Source organism: Coccidioides immitis (assembly GCF_000149335.2).
Source record: "Coccidioides immitis RS genomic scaffold supercont3.2, whole genome shotgun sequence".
In the NCBI taxonomy this organism is placed as follows: Eukaryota; Fungi; Ascomycota; class Eurotiomycetes; order Onygenales; family Onygenaceae; genus Coccidioides; species Coccidioides immitis.
In genome coordinates, this window is record NW_004504309.1 from 4,301,173 (window position 1) to 4,316,874 (window position 15,702).

Sequence of the window (15,702 nt, forward strand, 5' to 3'; positions counted from 1 at the left end):
GAATAACTCGAAGGCGGGTTTTTCTTTTTTTTCATAACGAAGTATTAAATTGACACCCTAACCATTGCATCCCTACACTATCCATTCATTCATCAAATAAAAAAAATCTAACACTTCCATGCACATCGGGGGCCATAATGTAAGGGGGGGGAAGGGTGCGTGAAAATCATATCAACATTGGAAATGGGGAAGGGGTCACATGTATGCAAAACATCAACTAATGGGTATCATGAAGGGAAAATATGGATGAGTGATCGGGATGCGGTTTGTGGAGGCAAACAGGGAATGGGGGGTGAAATGTAGTGCGGGAACAGGGGGATAGTGAAAGAGGAGTCACTATCGGTGGAATTTGGGGGGGGAGGGTAAAACAAAGAAGGAAAGAAAAGACATAAAGAAACTCTGCCAGGGTAGCGGTGGAGCAATCTCGCCATAGACATCTTTGCTGAGGGTCATCAAGTAGCATCACACAATGATCGGATCGACGGTGAGGAGGAAGTATCAAAGAAAAGAGAGAAAGAAGGAACAAAGATCATAGGGAAATTCGACACATGAGATAGAATGAAAAGTGTGTAAACAGTGGCATCGCGGCAAAGGCACGCATGCAACTAGCTAGAAAAAAAAGATCCTAGCCAGGATGAGTGCTTACTTGGCGACGCTACATACACTGTTAGCAACCTCACTGTGCCTGTTCGTCCTGTTCAGACATACCAGGACCAGACGATGACCTGTTTCCGCCCGAAGCACTCTTTGGGCTTTCAGGTGTGGTGTTGGCCGGAGGTGAAGAAGGGGCAGCAGGAGCATCGACCTCATTTCTGACATCCGCGGCATTCTCCGGTTCTTCATCTTGCTTTAGGGCTGAAGTGTCTGGCTCTCCGTTCTCAAGTGGGGACTCTTCCTTTGGGGTCTGGGGAGCGGGTTGTTCTTCCTCAGTGTCTCCGGTATTCAACCCCTGCATACGCTCCCACACCTCCTTTCGAATCTTTTCGTCCTTAGCTTTTCTCAAACGCTCCGCTTCTTCGAATCCTCCGCTCTTCTTTAGTTTTCCTCCTTCGACAAAGGCTCCGAGTTCTTTTTGGAATTGGCCGATACGTCGGCTCTCCAGTTCCTTCTGTCTTGCCTTTTCTGCTCGCTCGATGGCCTCGACACGGTTCTCGTGGTTCGGTTGGAGAGCTCGGACTTCTCCTAGGACGCTATCTTTTGCCTTTACCGGATCTATAGATGGATCTAAGGGAAGTGTTCGCGACGCAACCCTAAAACTAACAACTGTGGCGTTGCCGTCAGGATTCGACGACTGAAGGGCTTGTTGTTTAGTCGCTTGTTCGACCAACGCAAACGTTTGCGTAGCTTTCTCCAGATCATCTTCTAAATCAACGGCAAGATCTTCCTGCATTGTGAGTTGGTCTCGCTCCTCGCACACTTGTTGCAGTTCTTTCTCCCAGATCTTTGTCCAGATAGGCTTCTCGCGCTTAAGGAAGTCCTGCATTTTCTTAAGCTCCTTGGTCACGGCGCTAATATCGCGGCCAACGGCTTCTAATTGTCTTGGCAATGGCCGTACACCGCGGGTTACGACGTCCTTGCGAAGGTCTTCTACGAGGTCCTGTAGATCATCAACCCGAGCCACGAGTTTCTCGGATTCGTCAGCAAGTTCCTTCTTCCCTGCATTGACACGAGCCCGGCCCGCATCCCCTTCATACGAGGGTACACTCATATCAGTAGCTACGGTCTTCACAGCATTGGCTTTTGTTCGAACGTTGTTCATAGATGCTGAGACGTCGGAGGAGAAATTGGAATAAGTCTGGCGAAGAACGGCAAGATCGCGACGAAGACTTTGTATCTCTGTCACATAACTGCCCTTGGCAGTCGATGTGAGTGACTGTCCATTTGCTGATGAGAGAGGTGCTGGACCCGCAGCGAGACGGGCGATCTCCTTGGCTGCTTGTTGCTGACGGTCGGTCAGCAGCTGGATAGAGGCAGCTTGGTTGTCCATGGTATCCCGCACCCCTTCAATTAGACGTCGAACACCACCGACGCTTTCGTCAATGTGCTTTTTGACTTCATCAAGGGCCTCGACGTTTAGAACAAGAACTGACCTGTCCTTCACATCGTTAAGATCTTCTAACTCGTGGCGTACACCGGAAATCGGATCCTGGATATAAATTTCGGGGAGATCCACACCGTTATTATGTGTATTCCACGCGAATTTCTCAATAAATGCTAGTTGGAGTCTCCCAATAGTTAAGCCAGCATAACCTTCCGCGAGGACATATTTTTTGATTTTCGTCTTGTATTGCAGGAACAAAGTAACCTCTTTGCTTGACGGTGGCGGCGACATATCCGGGGTGAACTGAGCGGGGCGTGAGTTCTGCGAGTCCATCGACACAGTTCTTGTCCCTCCATGATCGGTCTCCTGTTTGCTGGCCTTGTCTACTCCCTCTTGAAGAGAGTCTCGTTCGGGAATTTGTGGTAGGCTGGGAACAGGTTTATCCACGATTGGGGTATCCCTATGTTCAATGTCACGTGAAGGACGGACCTTGTCCGTTGGAGTTTTCGCTGTTGGGCTGTCTTCTGGAACGGGTTCTGGTGGTGGTTCTATTTTGGCTATCACCGAAGGTTCGGGTGTCGTGGGAGGCCTGGTGCTATCGCCCACTCGACGATGACCTGATTGTTTTCGGCCATGAGCAGGACCACGAAGGCGCACTGCGTTCATTGACTCACGTACATCACGCCCACGACTATTCAGCTGTGACGATTGAGAAGATGGTAGGACTGGAAGGCCATTTGTGGGACCAAGATGCTTCTGTATTTGATACGCAGAGAATCTTCGCGAAGCCCTGCGTTCCAGCTCGCCGCTCCTCTGCAGCATTCCGATGGCATCGTTTGCTTTTGGCGGCGGGGGAGGTGGGTGAGGAAAGCCGTGAATATGATTCTGGCTAGCGGGTGATTGGGGGCGAGCAGTCACGGAGTCTTGGTCGTAGGGCTGTAGAACGGGCATATTCTGCATCGTGGAACTGGACATCGATGACGACGAGACAGACGTGGCGATCGCACGCTGTGCCTCCCTTCTGATCGCATCTCTTTCTGAAAATGACCCACCCTGGCGGTCAGTAGGCCAATTGGACGATGTATTTCGAGTTGCCACGGACGCTTGATCGTCGGCGTATGGTGTGCTCTGCCGTGCATCTGGAGGACGATTCTGCGGAGGCTGCGGAGGAAGTTCATCCGCTGCCGGCGGTATAGCATTCTCTCCGCTGGCAATGCTTCCTTGGCTTCCCTGGCGCGGTCCACCCCTTGCCTGCCTTGATCGTAGCTTTGCTTGCTTACGCTTCAAACCGTGAAGCAGGTTGATGATGATATCGCGTATGCGCGGTAGATATCGATTTAGAGATTCGGTGGAGGCATCTTGGCTCAGGGTGTCCTCAAGGATGGTTCGCAACAGGTCAGGGACAGGACCGAGATCTGTAGTATCAACTCCGATGGCCCCGAAAGCCCGACAGGCAAGGTTAAACTCGTAGCCAAGGCGGACATATACGTCGGAAACCTTCACTTCGGATGCCTGGCCTCTTGACCATTGAGTCAGCGTCTCGAGCAGCTCCTTTGTGGCCACCAGAAGATGTGTGACGCTCTTCTCGATCTGGGAGAGTTGTTTGTCAGGCTGGTTCACAAGCCAGGAGAGTCAGCATATGAGGTGCTCACAAAGCCACGTCGTCTGGAACAAAACTGGCATTAAGAAGCAGAGCCGAACTCACCGACGTTCTGGGTGCCGAAGACCTCACGGAGCCCGATGAAGCCCGGCCACCAGAGGCCTCCCCAGCCGCACCGGGATTATTGCTGCTCGACTGTGCCATGGGCGGCTGGGACTGCTCTGAGCTCGCGGCGCGCCGTTGTGGTGAGTGTTGGTATCTGGAATAAGATTCCATGGTGGGCGAGGTGCAAGCATTTAACTATTTGCTACAAAAAGCCAGGCTCGCATGGCAGCAAAGGAGTGGTGATTTGTGGTGGAGTGCGTTTGAATTGGTGTCACTCACTTCGTCAGGCTCGCTTTTTGGGTTTGTGATGAGGGAAGCCCGTGAGTGGCCAGGTTTAGCGCTATCACACCTATCAAACATCCCGAGTTGGTTTTAGCGTGGGAGTTCAGAGCATGCCCAACCATCCAGTCGTCGGTGCAGTTCCTTTTCACTGGATTGGTCTTTTTTTTTTTCCCTTTTTCTTTTTTCATCATCTTCATCATCATCATCATCTCTTTTTTTTTCTCCCCTTTCTTTCTTACCAGGCAGCAGTAAATGACTCCCATGCAGGGTCTGTGGTTGCTGAACAAGGTCCAGTCAGCGAAACATACAGTACATTTCGTCCCACATCTCTACACCTGGTACCTTGCTCGCTCCATCACCACACGCTTGCAGAGGGCTTCGGATGAGTAAGAAGGTTTCTTGAGACACCCTCCTTCTACTGCTTGAGTTTGGTTCGCTGCTGTTATATTTCTGAAGGGTGCAGACCTATGTATGTACATTACAAAGTAAAAGCTATATTGAATAGGAGCGCTGGCTGTGAAGGCCAAGCACTCCCGAAAGGGGTGTTGTGCCTTGCCTGTATATGTTGGTGGCCAGCCTGGCAAGGCTCTCCAAAGGATGCCTTGTTTTGGGACAATGATGATTATGGGAGGAAAACTACAACCACGGTGTTAATGGAGATTGCTCTGTCAGCAAAAAGGCTTGTGTCCCGGATCAGGGTTTCAGGTAGTTTTCTTTCTGATCATCCGGAGCATGTGCATTGTTTGTAAATAATATGTATGGCCATAGGACCATGGAAAGCCAGGACAGGATAACCTTATATAGGGGAAGCTTATCTGGGGAGTGCTTCCCACTGACATCACAGTTTCTCGTACGATCCTGTAACCTGCCAGCCCCTCAAAGCAGCTGTCACAAACTGTCATTCTCTCAAGAATAATAATAATTATAATATCAAACAGTGAAGCGTGCTCCTGGGCTGTGAAGAAGTGAGCTGTGTCAGCTTGATACAGAAAATTACATTGTGTGTGTCAGACCGCGCTGGCCGGCAAGCCTTGGATGGTGTAATTCCGCCTGTGTGGCTGGACTGCAGATACAGGGCCTATACGGCGGTCGGCTTGGCGCTTGCCTCACCAACCCGGCATTCGGGATGGTGCCGGCCAATCATCACGCACAGTTACAAAACACAAGACCAAAGTGACGGTGCTGTAATTACCAGCATTTCATCCCCCCAAATTTTTGTGACGGCCTTGTATTGCTGACGCTCCCTCTCCCGCCCTCTCTCTCTTCCTCTCGCTCTCCTCGCCCTTCTCCACATAATTTTTTTTTTGACGACCTGCTTCATGCTTCTTCGGCTTCCTCCTCTCCCTTTTCCCCCTCCGCCTCTGCGTCGCACTGTTCCATCCCCACAGCATCATTTTAATTTTTCATCTTCGAATTTCCCTTCAGCCTTCTCCTTCTATTTGTTATTGATATAATTGACGTCTTTTGCAGTCCTCTCCTTGCAAGCCGTGTGTCGAACTTCCTTCATCCGCCGGGCGGTGCTTGGCCGCTTGTGCCCTTTTCCTTTTTTTTTTTTTTTTTCCCCTCCCTTTTTCTTTTCCCTAACCCAATTTTCCTGTCTTCTTCCGCCAGCGAGCTTTCAGCCTGTTGGAATTGGGCGTCCACCAGGTAATGAGCTTGACGAACACGAACTCTCTACCCTTATCGCAACAATCGCAACACTGAACTACGAGAAGCTCAGCCAGTGCTACAACAAGCAATGTCGCAGAACACAGTTGGAAACAGAGGCCCAATGAGGCCAAACGCCGCCTTCAAAGACGGAAGTCGCAGGCAGTCTGGCAGCCCGGTCGATGGAGGCCAGAGGTAAGCTGCTTCTGATATCGTCTTTGCCCCGTCGTCGCCTTCCTCAGATGCGATGCCCCGGACGTCTCTGCCCTCCCTGCACAAAAACACACACACATATATATAGCGACACCTCCTTCCTTGCCCCTTCTCTTCGTTCCCTCCCTTCGGCATCTCACTCCGTGTCTTCCCGCCGGCGAGCTCCTTTCTACCCCTTTTCTGCACCTTTCCCTGGCTTACCTCCCCCTCAACAATGGCACCCCCGGGAAACCCGATTGCTAGGATCATGGACATGGCCAGGCTGACCTTTGTTCGCAGGCGCAACAACAACAACACCCCCAGAGGCTGGATGCAGAGTGCGAATGCCATCACCCGAAAGGACACCGGTCCCGCCTCGCAGCAGAACGGAGCCGGTCATGGTAGAAAGCCCGCAGTTTCCCCCAAGTCCCTAACAAGCAAGGAATCAAACACTCCTGATATGCACGCACATGATCGCCTTGTCTTCCTGATGACTGCCTTCATTGTAAGTTGGGAGCTGCTCATTCGCGCCGCCGACCAAGGTCGATGCTGATTACTTCTCCTCAGGGCTCGACTGCCACAATAACCACCAAGAACGGAGAAAATTTCTCTGGCATATTTTCGGGTTCGAGAACAGAACCCAACGAAACGTCCTTTGTCTTAAAAATGACACGCCGCGCTTCCACGGACCCTGATTCAATCCGCCCAAACGGCACAAGCCACCAGGCCAGTCCATACCTTGGATCTGGTCCAGACCACAAGATGATCTTCGATGCGCAAGATGTTGCAGATTTCGCCGTGGCTGGTGTTTCCACGGCCGGTATGGGGGTGAAGGAGCAAAATGGTGAGTTCAAAAGTAATTTCTTAGTTCGTCACGCACCCTAATGGCGCCGCCTAGGCTCTTCTTTCCGAACCGACACCGATATCTCCGGAAATCAACCAGGACGCGAAAGGGAACTGCAGCGCTGGGAACCTGGGCCAGATGCAGTGGTGGAAATGTCTCTGGAGGGATCCGCTTCAACCGGCACCTGGGACCAGTTCGAGACCAATGCTCGACTTTTCGGTGCCACTTCGAGCTACGATGAGAACTTGTATACCACCCGCATTGATCGCAATGACCCATCATATAAACAAAGAGAAGCCGAAGCGGCTCGTATTGCTCGCGAAATCGAATCCAGCGAAACAGACAATCCTCATGTTCGTGAAGAACGTGGCTTTGTCAATCCCAAGGACGATATTGGCGAGGAGGAGAAGTATAGTGGTGTTCGTCGTGATGACTTCCCTCCGTTGCAGACTGGTGGGCCCAATAAATACACTCCACCTGCTAGAAGACCTCCCATGGGACATCCTACTGTGCCCGGTGCTCCAGTGGATCCTGCCATTATTTCGGCTCAAGTTGCACAGCCAAAGACGGCACAACCCAAGCCTGGCCCCAGGGAAACAGAAGCGAAGCAACAGGATAAGCAGGCGGAAAGCGGGAAGGCCACCGCAGCCAAAGCTGCAGATGCGACTAAACCAGCGGATTTGCCGAAGCCAGCGTCGACCATTGAACTCAATGACACTGAGGGTAAGCTTACAGCTGTTAAACCCATCCCGAGTTTAAATATTCCCCCAAAGCGCACCGGTGTGGAAAATGCAGCAACGAATGTCGAGACTGAGGTTCTCGACCACTTCCGTCAATTTGCTAACAACGAGAAATTGAAACTCCAAGAACGTCGTCGTAACCAAGCCCAATATGACAGAACTATCAAACTCAACGAACTAGTCAAGTTCAGCAAGAACTTCAAATTGGGAACACCGGTTCCAAAAGACTTGGTGCCTATACTAGCTAAAGATCCTAACAAACAGGAGGAAATTATCCAGAGGGCTAAAAAGCAACACGAAGAGAAACTGGCTAGTGAGGCCGCCGCGAAAGCTGCTGCCGCTGCCGCTGTTGCCGCCGCCGCGTCAACCGCTTCATCTACCGCTACGGCGGAACAGAAACAAACTGCGCCCCGCCAAACTGGATCGAATGGGCCCGCTCGCTATGATACAGCCACTGCGCCCTCGATGCCGCCGCCTGAACGACAGATGTATCCCCGAGGCCGTCAGGGTTATCCACCATTAGGACCACAAAGTGGGCGTCCTGTCTCCCATCTACCTGCTCACCCCGGACGTGCTGGATCTGGATTGCTAAGCCATCGTCTAGCTGACATTCAGCAGCAACGCAAAGGTGCTGCCATGGGCTCCTTGCCCGCTCCTCTTCCACTTCAAGATACTCGTGTCCCGCCAAGTGGCCCAATGGCCGGCGATCATGCTAATGCTCACAAGCCCACCCAAACTCCCACTTCCGCGGTGTCCACCAAATTCAATGCCCGAGCTATGGAATTCAGACCAAACCCTGCAGCACACACTTTCACTCCTGCCAGTACATCTGCTGTATCCTCAAGCCCAGTCTCAAATGTCCGAACGCGGTCAATTTCGCGAGCAGCAAGCCCATCGGCTTTCTTCGGCGCCAAGGTGCTACTTCCAGCTACGGAAAGACCAAGCTTGAATGATCATTTTAATCCTATCAAAAGAATGAAGAAAGAGGCCACGGAACAGAGCCTCAAAGACTTTGCTTTCAATGGTGGCATTCCTCCAGCGTACAAGACACCACCAACATGGGAAGTTGCTTCTATCAATCAAGAGAAAACGTATGCCGATATGTTCAAACCACCCGGCGGAGGACCTGCGATCTCACCTCAGACACGATCAGCATCAAACCCTCCAATGCCTCATCAAGCCCCACTACCTTTCCACCTTCAACATGGCAATCATAATGTGCCACCTAGCAATGGTCCTCCCCATGGTCCACATCACCTTCTCCCTCCGCAGCACCATCCTGCCGCACAGCCTCATTTTGAAGATCATCACCGCATGCAAGTATCGGCTTCCGCTTCTCATGCTTATCCATCCCCACGGCTCCAGCACGCTCATATGCCGTACCAGTCACCAATGGGGCCTCATGCTCAGCTGGCAATTGGGCAAGGGGTACCTCAGTTTTATGTTGGTCAAGGTCCACAGCCTCCTCATATGCGGCACTACCCTGGCGCGCCACAATTTGTCAATCCACAAAACGGTATGGGAGCCCCGATGATGGTTCATCAACCTTCTAGCGGTCCGTATATGGGAATGCCTCAGGGTATGGGGCCTCCGTATAATCCTCAGATGCAGATGTATTCCCCGAGCCCTGGCCACGCTTATCCACATGTACAGCCACCTCCGCAGCCCCACAGCGGTTATCCGAGCCCCAGCCGGGGTGCGCCCATGATGGTCCATCAAGGTTCGCAACAAGGTCAACCTCCGCAGCCTGTTATGGTCATGAATCCTGGACAACACGGACAACCTTTCTATCCACCCCAGCAGCCTAGTCATAGTAAGCTCCCCAAATAATCTCTGTCGGTTTTCATTACTTACACCCGATAGTGCCTGGCGCTCGTCCTGGTCACCCCCAACAGCATCCACATTTTGCGTCGAGCCCAAGCCAAGCGCATCATTATCCCCACCACCAATATCGAACACCCAGCAATAACTTCAACCAAATGCCGCATATGCCTCCACCGCACATGCAATCCCAAGGACCTCCTCAGGGGCCCGCTTCAGGTCCTCATCCTAACGAAGGTGCCGAAGAGGTGAAATGAACTCCAAAACTAAACGCGCCGGCGATGGTGCCTTGCCTATTGATGCTTGCACTGATACTCGTTTCCCCATTTGGTTGCACGCGCCGCATGACGAACCTGGACGACTCTGACTGGATTTCGTTTCGGTTTCCACTATCTCTTTTTAGCATATATATGACTTTCTTTACATTCTCACGATATGGGCAACGTCTAGGGCGACGACTACGAGCAGAACCCAAGCGCGCAAATCTTTTTCACAAACTTGGAGTGAGTCGCATTACTGCCTTCTGATACTGTCATCAATGCTGATGGGTTTTCGTAGAAGACGTGTGGAAAACAGGCATGCAGCAAAGACGTGTCAAATATCGCCGATGCCCCTTTCCTCGGTATTTTAACTCGGCACATTTCCGAAACTACTACGTGATTAGTTATCCAGGGCAATAAGCTCCAATTATACTGGTGCACATTGTATCACGATATGCACCCGTTCCTCGCGCCGATGATACTCGCTATTGACAGAAGCAATATCAATTCCGGAATTCGAATGACATGCTCCTACAAACCTGTGGGAAAATTTTACCTTGCTGATGAGCACAGATAGGAAGCTTTGAGATTGGATGAAGATGGATCATAATTTGCAAGCAGGGGTGACACCTAATTTGAGGATCTTTGCTGGTAGAAAGGCACAATTTGTAACCGATTCGTATGGTTTCAGTCTTAGTTGTTAGTGATGTGGCAGTCTCCTAAAGAGTTGAAGGTCTGATTGTGGCAGTGGACTTGTGGAATGATGCCCATCGGATGATGGAAATGTGTTGATCGAGCCACTCTCCCTCCTTTTCTAAGTTTGGTTCTTGCGCAAGGAGGGAAAGAGCAGTGGGTGCACTCTGTTGCTAGTTGTGAAGTGTGGCAATGATAGTTAAGTTAATACGAGCTGGTTATCATGGGTGACTATTGCGTTCTGGCCCTGATGGCTAATGAATCGCCGGGGACTTTGTATTTGCATTATAGAATTTGTAGGAATCAGATATTACGCCTCGAGGGTAGTAATATAAGCTCCGTACGCAACATAAGTCTCTTCTCGCAACCATACATTTGGTACTCGGTATGTAGGTACACAACTAGACATATCCCGAATCTGTAGACGACTTTTGCGGGTATCAAACGCAAATGGAGGGGGAAGCAAAGATGGCCAAACCAAAACGAAGTTCAGATAGCAAATAACTAATAATTCTGCGGACTCTTGGCGATCAAAAAGTCGTCATAGATATTGGTGTACGCTGGCAATTAGGAAGCAAAAAGAGAGACAGAATAACAAGGAAAGGACGAAATGGCTTCAAGATGTGTTCGAAGAAATGGAATTCTCCTCAGGTCTTTTCAGTTTATAAAAATTGGTCGTCATTCGACGGAGGGTCAAAGGCGCCCGATCACACAGAAGGTAGCTTCTCAAAGGGTTCACATACATCACTCAGGTCGATCAAAAAGCAAAAGGATTCCGCTCTCACCATCAACCCGCCCTTTTTCCCACGAAAGCAGTTCACTTCCTGGGTGATAAAACATCCGTCATGTCGGCCACTGCCTTTAGCTCTTGTGTCCTCATAGAGCAAAGTGGATCAAAAGCTCCGTGATAAGTGGCCCAGTAAAGGGTTTTCACTCTGCACTAGCAAATTCCATGGCGGTCAATTGCTATGGAGTGCTTGCAAAACAGACCCATCTTGCCTGCTAGTGCATCTTGCCCAGGATGTAGAACATGCCTTTCGCTCGGGTGGGACAAAAGGGGAGAGAGATACGCCGGGATTCCGTTTTGCTGCTGACTTACAGGTGTTGGATGAACCTTGAAATGCAAACACTCTCTGCGAGTAAATATCTGGCAACGTTATCGCCTCCGTGTTATTGTCTGACCTTTTACCAGATTTAATCATCATCGGAGAAATGTGGTATGGAAGTGGATCTGAATTCAATATATGAAGGAGGAGGCCATAGAAAGTGAAAGGGGATAGGGAAAAGAACACAGGTAAGAAAGCAAAAGGCAACAAGGAATAATGGACATTGAAATCAAATGGTATCCAGAAGGTAGAGCGGGCCACATCCGTGATGCTCATAGCAAGTAAGATATTTGACTGAGAGAACTATTCTAGGTATTCGTTTGCGAAAATAGGACGCATTTTTACCTGCCAGCCCACAAACAGGCAGCGTCATATTGCTGCGCATGATATAGAATCTGTCTGAATCCCCTGGAGGCTCATTCTCAAGAAGGAAAAAGAAAAGGGAGGGGGCCGCATATTATACCTCGTCGACTTGCACTTCCGGCGGGCATTCATGGAGGGTACAATGTGATACGAGGAAGCAGGAAGCTTTTATTGGTGCATAGGCAGCCCACCGTGCTGTTGATCTGATATCTTAAGGAGAAGAAGCCGTTGCGAGAAAGCAGCGGATGAGGATGAGAGAAAGCAAGCGAAGAGCGGGTAACGGGAGAGGTGAAAACGAGAAGAAGAGAAGCGAGCAGCAACCCGCGCCGAAACTAGGCCTAATATGGTTAACCAGCTAGTTAGTTGGCTCGTTTTCTGATAAGATAAGATTGTCTCGGATGGATCAACTATTCTCCAGGACTGCCCGGAACTACGAATTTCCGCCACTCCCCGGTGATTTATCAGTTGATAAATCGAATTTAAAAAGATTGTTGAATGTGTTTATGGGCAGATAGTAGTGGCGGCTTAGTCTCCGAGGAGGTCTGCTCCCTGACGTGTAGAAACTTGCAAAAGTGAGCCCATTCACTGGTTTAGAGGGATATTTTCGTTGGCAGATCTGGAGCAGGGAGGGACAAGAAACCGTGGTCATCAAAACACCAAATCACTCCCAAATACTCCGTATATGTCATAGCTCCTAGGTCTAGGCTCCGACGTCTGAATCAGGCCTTGAATCGTATGAGCTGTCATTGGGGGATATTATGCTATGGATTTCTTAAAATCTGCCGTTGTCTCTGCAATTTCGAAAAGCAGTTCATTACCCTATTCATTCGGGGATCGAGTTGACAATGGAGAGTCCATCTGGTCCCTGCACAACGGCACCAAGCGAGTATGCAGCCTTGAAGTTTGTTTATTCGTCTTCTTTCGCTAACAATGATTTCTTTGTGTAGGAAGATGGCTCGTCGTGTAGCATATTCACCTTCGAGATCTCACAGGATCGATCGCGCCTCCCGCTTGCAAAGAACGCGCTCCGGAAACTAAGAACGTTACGCCACCCCGGAGTTCTCAGAGTGCTGGACACTGTTGAGGTTAGTTTTTGCACAATGCTCGATGGAGGCGGAAGCGATGAACGAGGGCGCCTGTCTCGAGATCGGGGGTGGTTAACAAGGCGGACAGACAGATACCCATATCTACATCGTGACCGAGAGAGTTCTTCCATTGTCATGGCTAGTGAAGAGGCGAAGTCTCTCAGAAGAGACAGCAAAATGGGGTCTCCATTCCGTTGCTGTAGGTCTACTACTATGCTATCATTTCTTCTCCATTGTCACCGAGCTAATTCCCAGCCATGTCTCTAGTCAACTCTCAAGTTCATTAACGAAGACGCTGCCTCCGTACACGGTGCTGTCCGAGTTTCTTCCATATATACTAGCGAGAGCGGCGAATGGAAATTAGGTGGATTTGACGTTTTAGGCTCTATGAAAGAAGATGATGCCGTGATATATGTCTGTTTATTGTCCCATGCCCCGAAAAATAGATCAAGCGATGGACGGCTACTAATTCTTGCCGTAGACATATGGCAGCCTCCTGCCAGACTCGCACCGCTATGCGCCTCCTGAAGTTGTAAAGGGCGGATGGGAAACTATCAAACGAAACCCCCTCCACGCCGTGGATTCTTACAACTTTGGGACTCTTATTTTCGAGACATTTAATGGAAATTTTCAAAATAATCAAGCTGGCCGGACGTCGAATATTCCTCCAAGCATGCACCAAAGTTATAAAAAGCTAGTGAACTCAAACCCGAAATTAAGATTGAGTCTGGCGCATTTCATTGAACAAGGCCAGCGAGCCGGCGGGTTCTTCGACTCGCCTTTGATTCGATTAACGCAAGACATTGATAGCTTGGGCCTGAAAGATGACGCAGAGAGAGAAGAATTCATCAAGTGCGTCTTTTCTTTGTCGTAACTTTTTTTGCCAGTCAAAGGAATATCTAATAATTTGCAGTGAACTCGATGAACTATCCGATGACTTCCCGGAAGAGTTCTTCAAGATGAAAATCCTTCCCGAACTGTTGAAGTCAGTGGAATTTGGGGGCGGCGGCCCGAAAGTTCTGACAACCGTGTTGAAAATCGGCACGAAACTCACAGACGACGAATATAACCAGAAGCTCACTCCGGCCATAGTACGATTGTTCGCAAACCCAGATAGAGCGATTCGAGTGTGTCTGCTTGATAACCTCCCATTGATGATTGACCGATTATCACAGAAAAAAGTCAACGACAAGATATTCCCTCACATGGTACGGTAGCCCACGAACACGGGTTGGGTTTCGCTAACAATGGTATGATTACAGGTGACTGGCTTTACTGACATGGCACCGGTCGTACGGGAGCAAACAGTCAAAGCAGTTCTCACAGTAATAGGTAAACTGTCGGATCGAACCATCAATGGTGACCTGCTGCGATACCTTGCTAAGACCGCAAACGACGAGCAGCCAGGTATTCGCACAAATACTACAATATGCCTAGGGAAAATAGCAAGAAATTTAGGGCAAAGCGTAAGAAACACTTGTCGCTCGTCTTTCTGGTATAGGTGCTAATGTTGGAATCCAGTCAAGAACAAAAGTACTTGTTGCTGCATTCACCCGATCGCTCAGAGACCCATTCGTCCATGCTAGAAATGCAGCCCTATTAGCACTTGCCGCCACCATAGATCTCTTTAGTGAAGAGGATTGCGCTACCAAAATTATCCCGGCGATCAGCCCAGCATTGATAGACAAGGAGAAGTAAGTTGAAGAAGTAGCAAGTATCCACCTATACTAATGCGTTGCAGACTCGTTCGCGATCAGGCAAACAAGACCTTTGACACTTACCTACAACAAATCCGTCAGTATGCATCTACGATGGCCGATACTGCCCTGCCACCTCAAGCAAGTCCAGATGTGTCCGCTGCAGGAACAGCAAAATCCGCGATGTCTAATGGAGTATCTTGGGCAGGATGGGCCATATCATCTTTTACAAACAAACCACCAAGAGCAAAAGGTGAAATCCAGCCAGCCGGATCACAGGGGGGCGCGAGTCAAGCAAGTAACGCTACCCGGGCATCTTCGATGCCCCGCACGACCGTGAAATCGCCGTCACGGGGACTAGAAACGACACCAACAACGTCGAGTGACGGACATCGCATAGCTCGAACACAATCTGAGCGACCACCAGAAACAACGACTATTGAAGATGATGGATTTGAAGCATGGGGAAGCATGGCAGAAGAACGAGACAAAGATCACGAACAGGAAGAAGCAGACGCGCTCTTCGAGGCCCGCGAGTCTCCAAGCCCAGTTCCATCAGCAACACCGTCTGTACCATTTGATGACGGAGGAGAGCCTGATTTTGCAGGCTGGCTAGCGGCACAGTCGAAAGCCAAGACGAAGAAAGTGCTGCCAAAGGGACTGAGTAAATCTAGCACCACGACCAGCACAACAGCAAAGTCCTCAACAACACGATCATCCACGACATCATCGAAGCCAATAATTTCTGGTGCTAGTACGGCGGCGAAACCAAAGAGAATAGTTCAACCACCAAAGAAAGTGGTTGAGACAAAGCCAAAAGTCGAACCCACCGCTGAGGAGGACGACTGGGGAGAAGCCTGGGATTGATGTCGAGCTCTCCTTGTTGGTATTGGATAAGCTGAATTGGCGAATGCGGTATCTTTCAAATTCGACCAACATCCGGTTTTAGCAAAATATATTCTATGGCGGTTACTATTGTATGGCCTTTGCTTCTTTAATGAGCTTTCCTTCTTGTCGGAATTTGCATAATGAATGCCTAATGAAATAGTTACCGGAGGGATTGGAGGACTATGCACCTAGCTTTGTTGGAAATAAATCATGGTTAATTCTATCTTTCCAGTAACTAATGACCCACAACTCCATTATCGGGGCAAAAAGACCGTTCTTCCAAGAAGAAAAAGAATTAGGAAAAGAAAGGAAAAGAAAAGCAAAGAAGTTAGGCATCT

The 15,702-nt window shown here is 49.8% G+C and overlaps 4 protein-coding genes across 4 annotated transcripts; 3 read left to right on the forward strand and 1 right to left on the reverse strand.

Moving 5' to 3' along the window:
• Positions 1-676: 676 nt before the first annotated feature.
• Positions 677-3,996, reverse strand: CIMG_07099 (actin-interacting protein; the record flags this gene model as incomplete). The annotated part of the gene is made up of 2 exons (XM_001243202.2): positions 3,747-3,996; positions 677-3,652 (listed from the first exon to the last, which is right to left on the reverse strand). The coding sequence occupies exons 1-2, from the start codon at positions 3,915-3,917 to the stop codon at positions 677-679; spliced, it is 3,147 nt and encodes a 1,048-aa protein (XP_001243203.2). The 5' UTR covers positions 3,918-3,996.
• A 284-nt stretch (positions 3,997-4,280) lies between these two features.
• Positions 4,281-4,969, forward strand: CIMG_13107 (uncharacterized protein; the record flags this gene model as incomplete). The annotated part of the gene is made up of 3 exons (XM_004445386.1): positions 4,281-4,414; positions 4,534-4,695; positions 4,873-4,969. The coding sequence occupies 3 exons, from the start codon at positions 4,281-4,283 to the stop codon at positions 4,967-4,969; spliced, it is 393 nt and encodes a 130-aa protein (XP_004445443.1).
• Positions 4,970-5,334: 365 nt separating this feature from the next.
• CIMG_07100 (PAB1 binding protein) lies at positions 5,335-10,456 on the forward strand. The gene is made up of 6 exons (XM_001243203.2): positions 5,335-5,870; positions 6,168-6,372; positions 6,435-6,711; positions 6,766-9,264; positions 9,315-9,775; positions 9,834-10,456. Exons 1-5 carry the CDS (start codon positions 5,767-5,769, stop codon positions 9,527-9,529), a joined length of 3,300 nt encoding a protein of 1,099 aa, XP_001243204.2. The 5' UTR covers positions 5,335-5,766; the 3' UTR covers positions 9,530-9,775; positions 9,834-10,456.
• Positions 10,457-12,205: 1,749 nt separating this feature from the next.
• Positions 12,206-15,591, forward strand: CIMG_07101 (SCY1 protein kinase). The gene is made up of 9 exons (XM_001243204.2): positions 12,206-12,580; positions 12,642-12,779; positions 12,868-12,978; positions 13,047-13,193; positions 13,261-13,631; positions 13,693-13,987; positions 14,042-14,245; positions 14,301-14,473; positions 14,521-15,591. The coding sequence occupies exons 1-9, from the start codon at positions 12,458-12,460 to the stop codon at positions 15,341-15,343; spliced, it is 2,385 nt and encodes a 794-aa protein (XP_001243205.2). The 5' UTR covers positions 12,206-12,457; the 3' UTR covers positions 15,344-15,591.
• Positions 15,592-15,702: the final 111 nt, after the last annotated feature.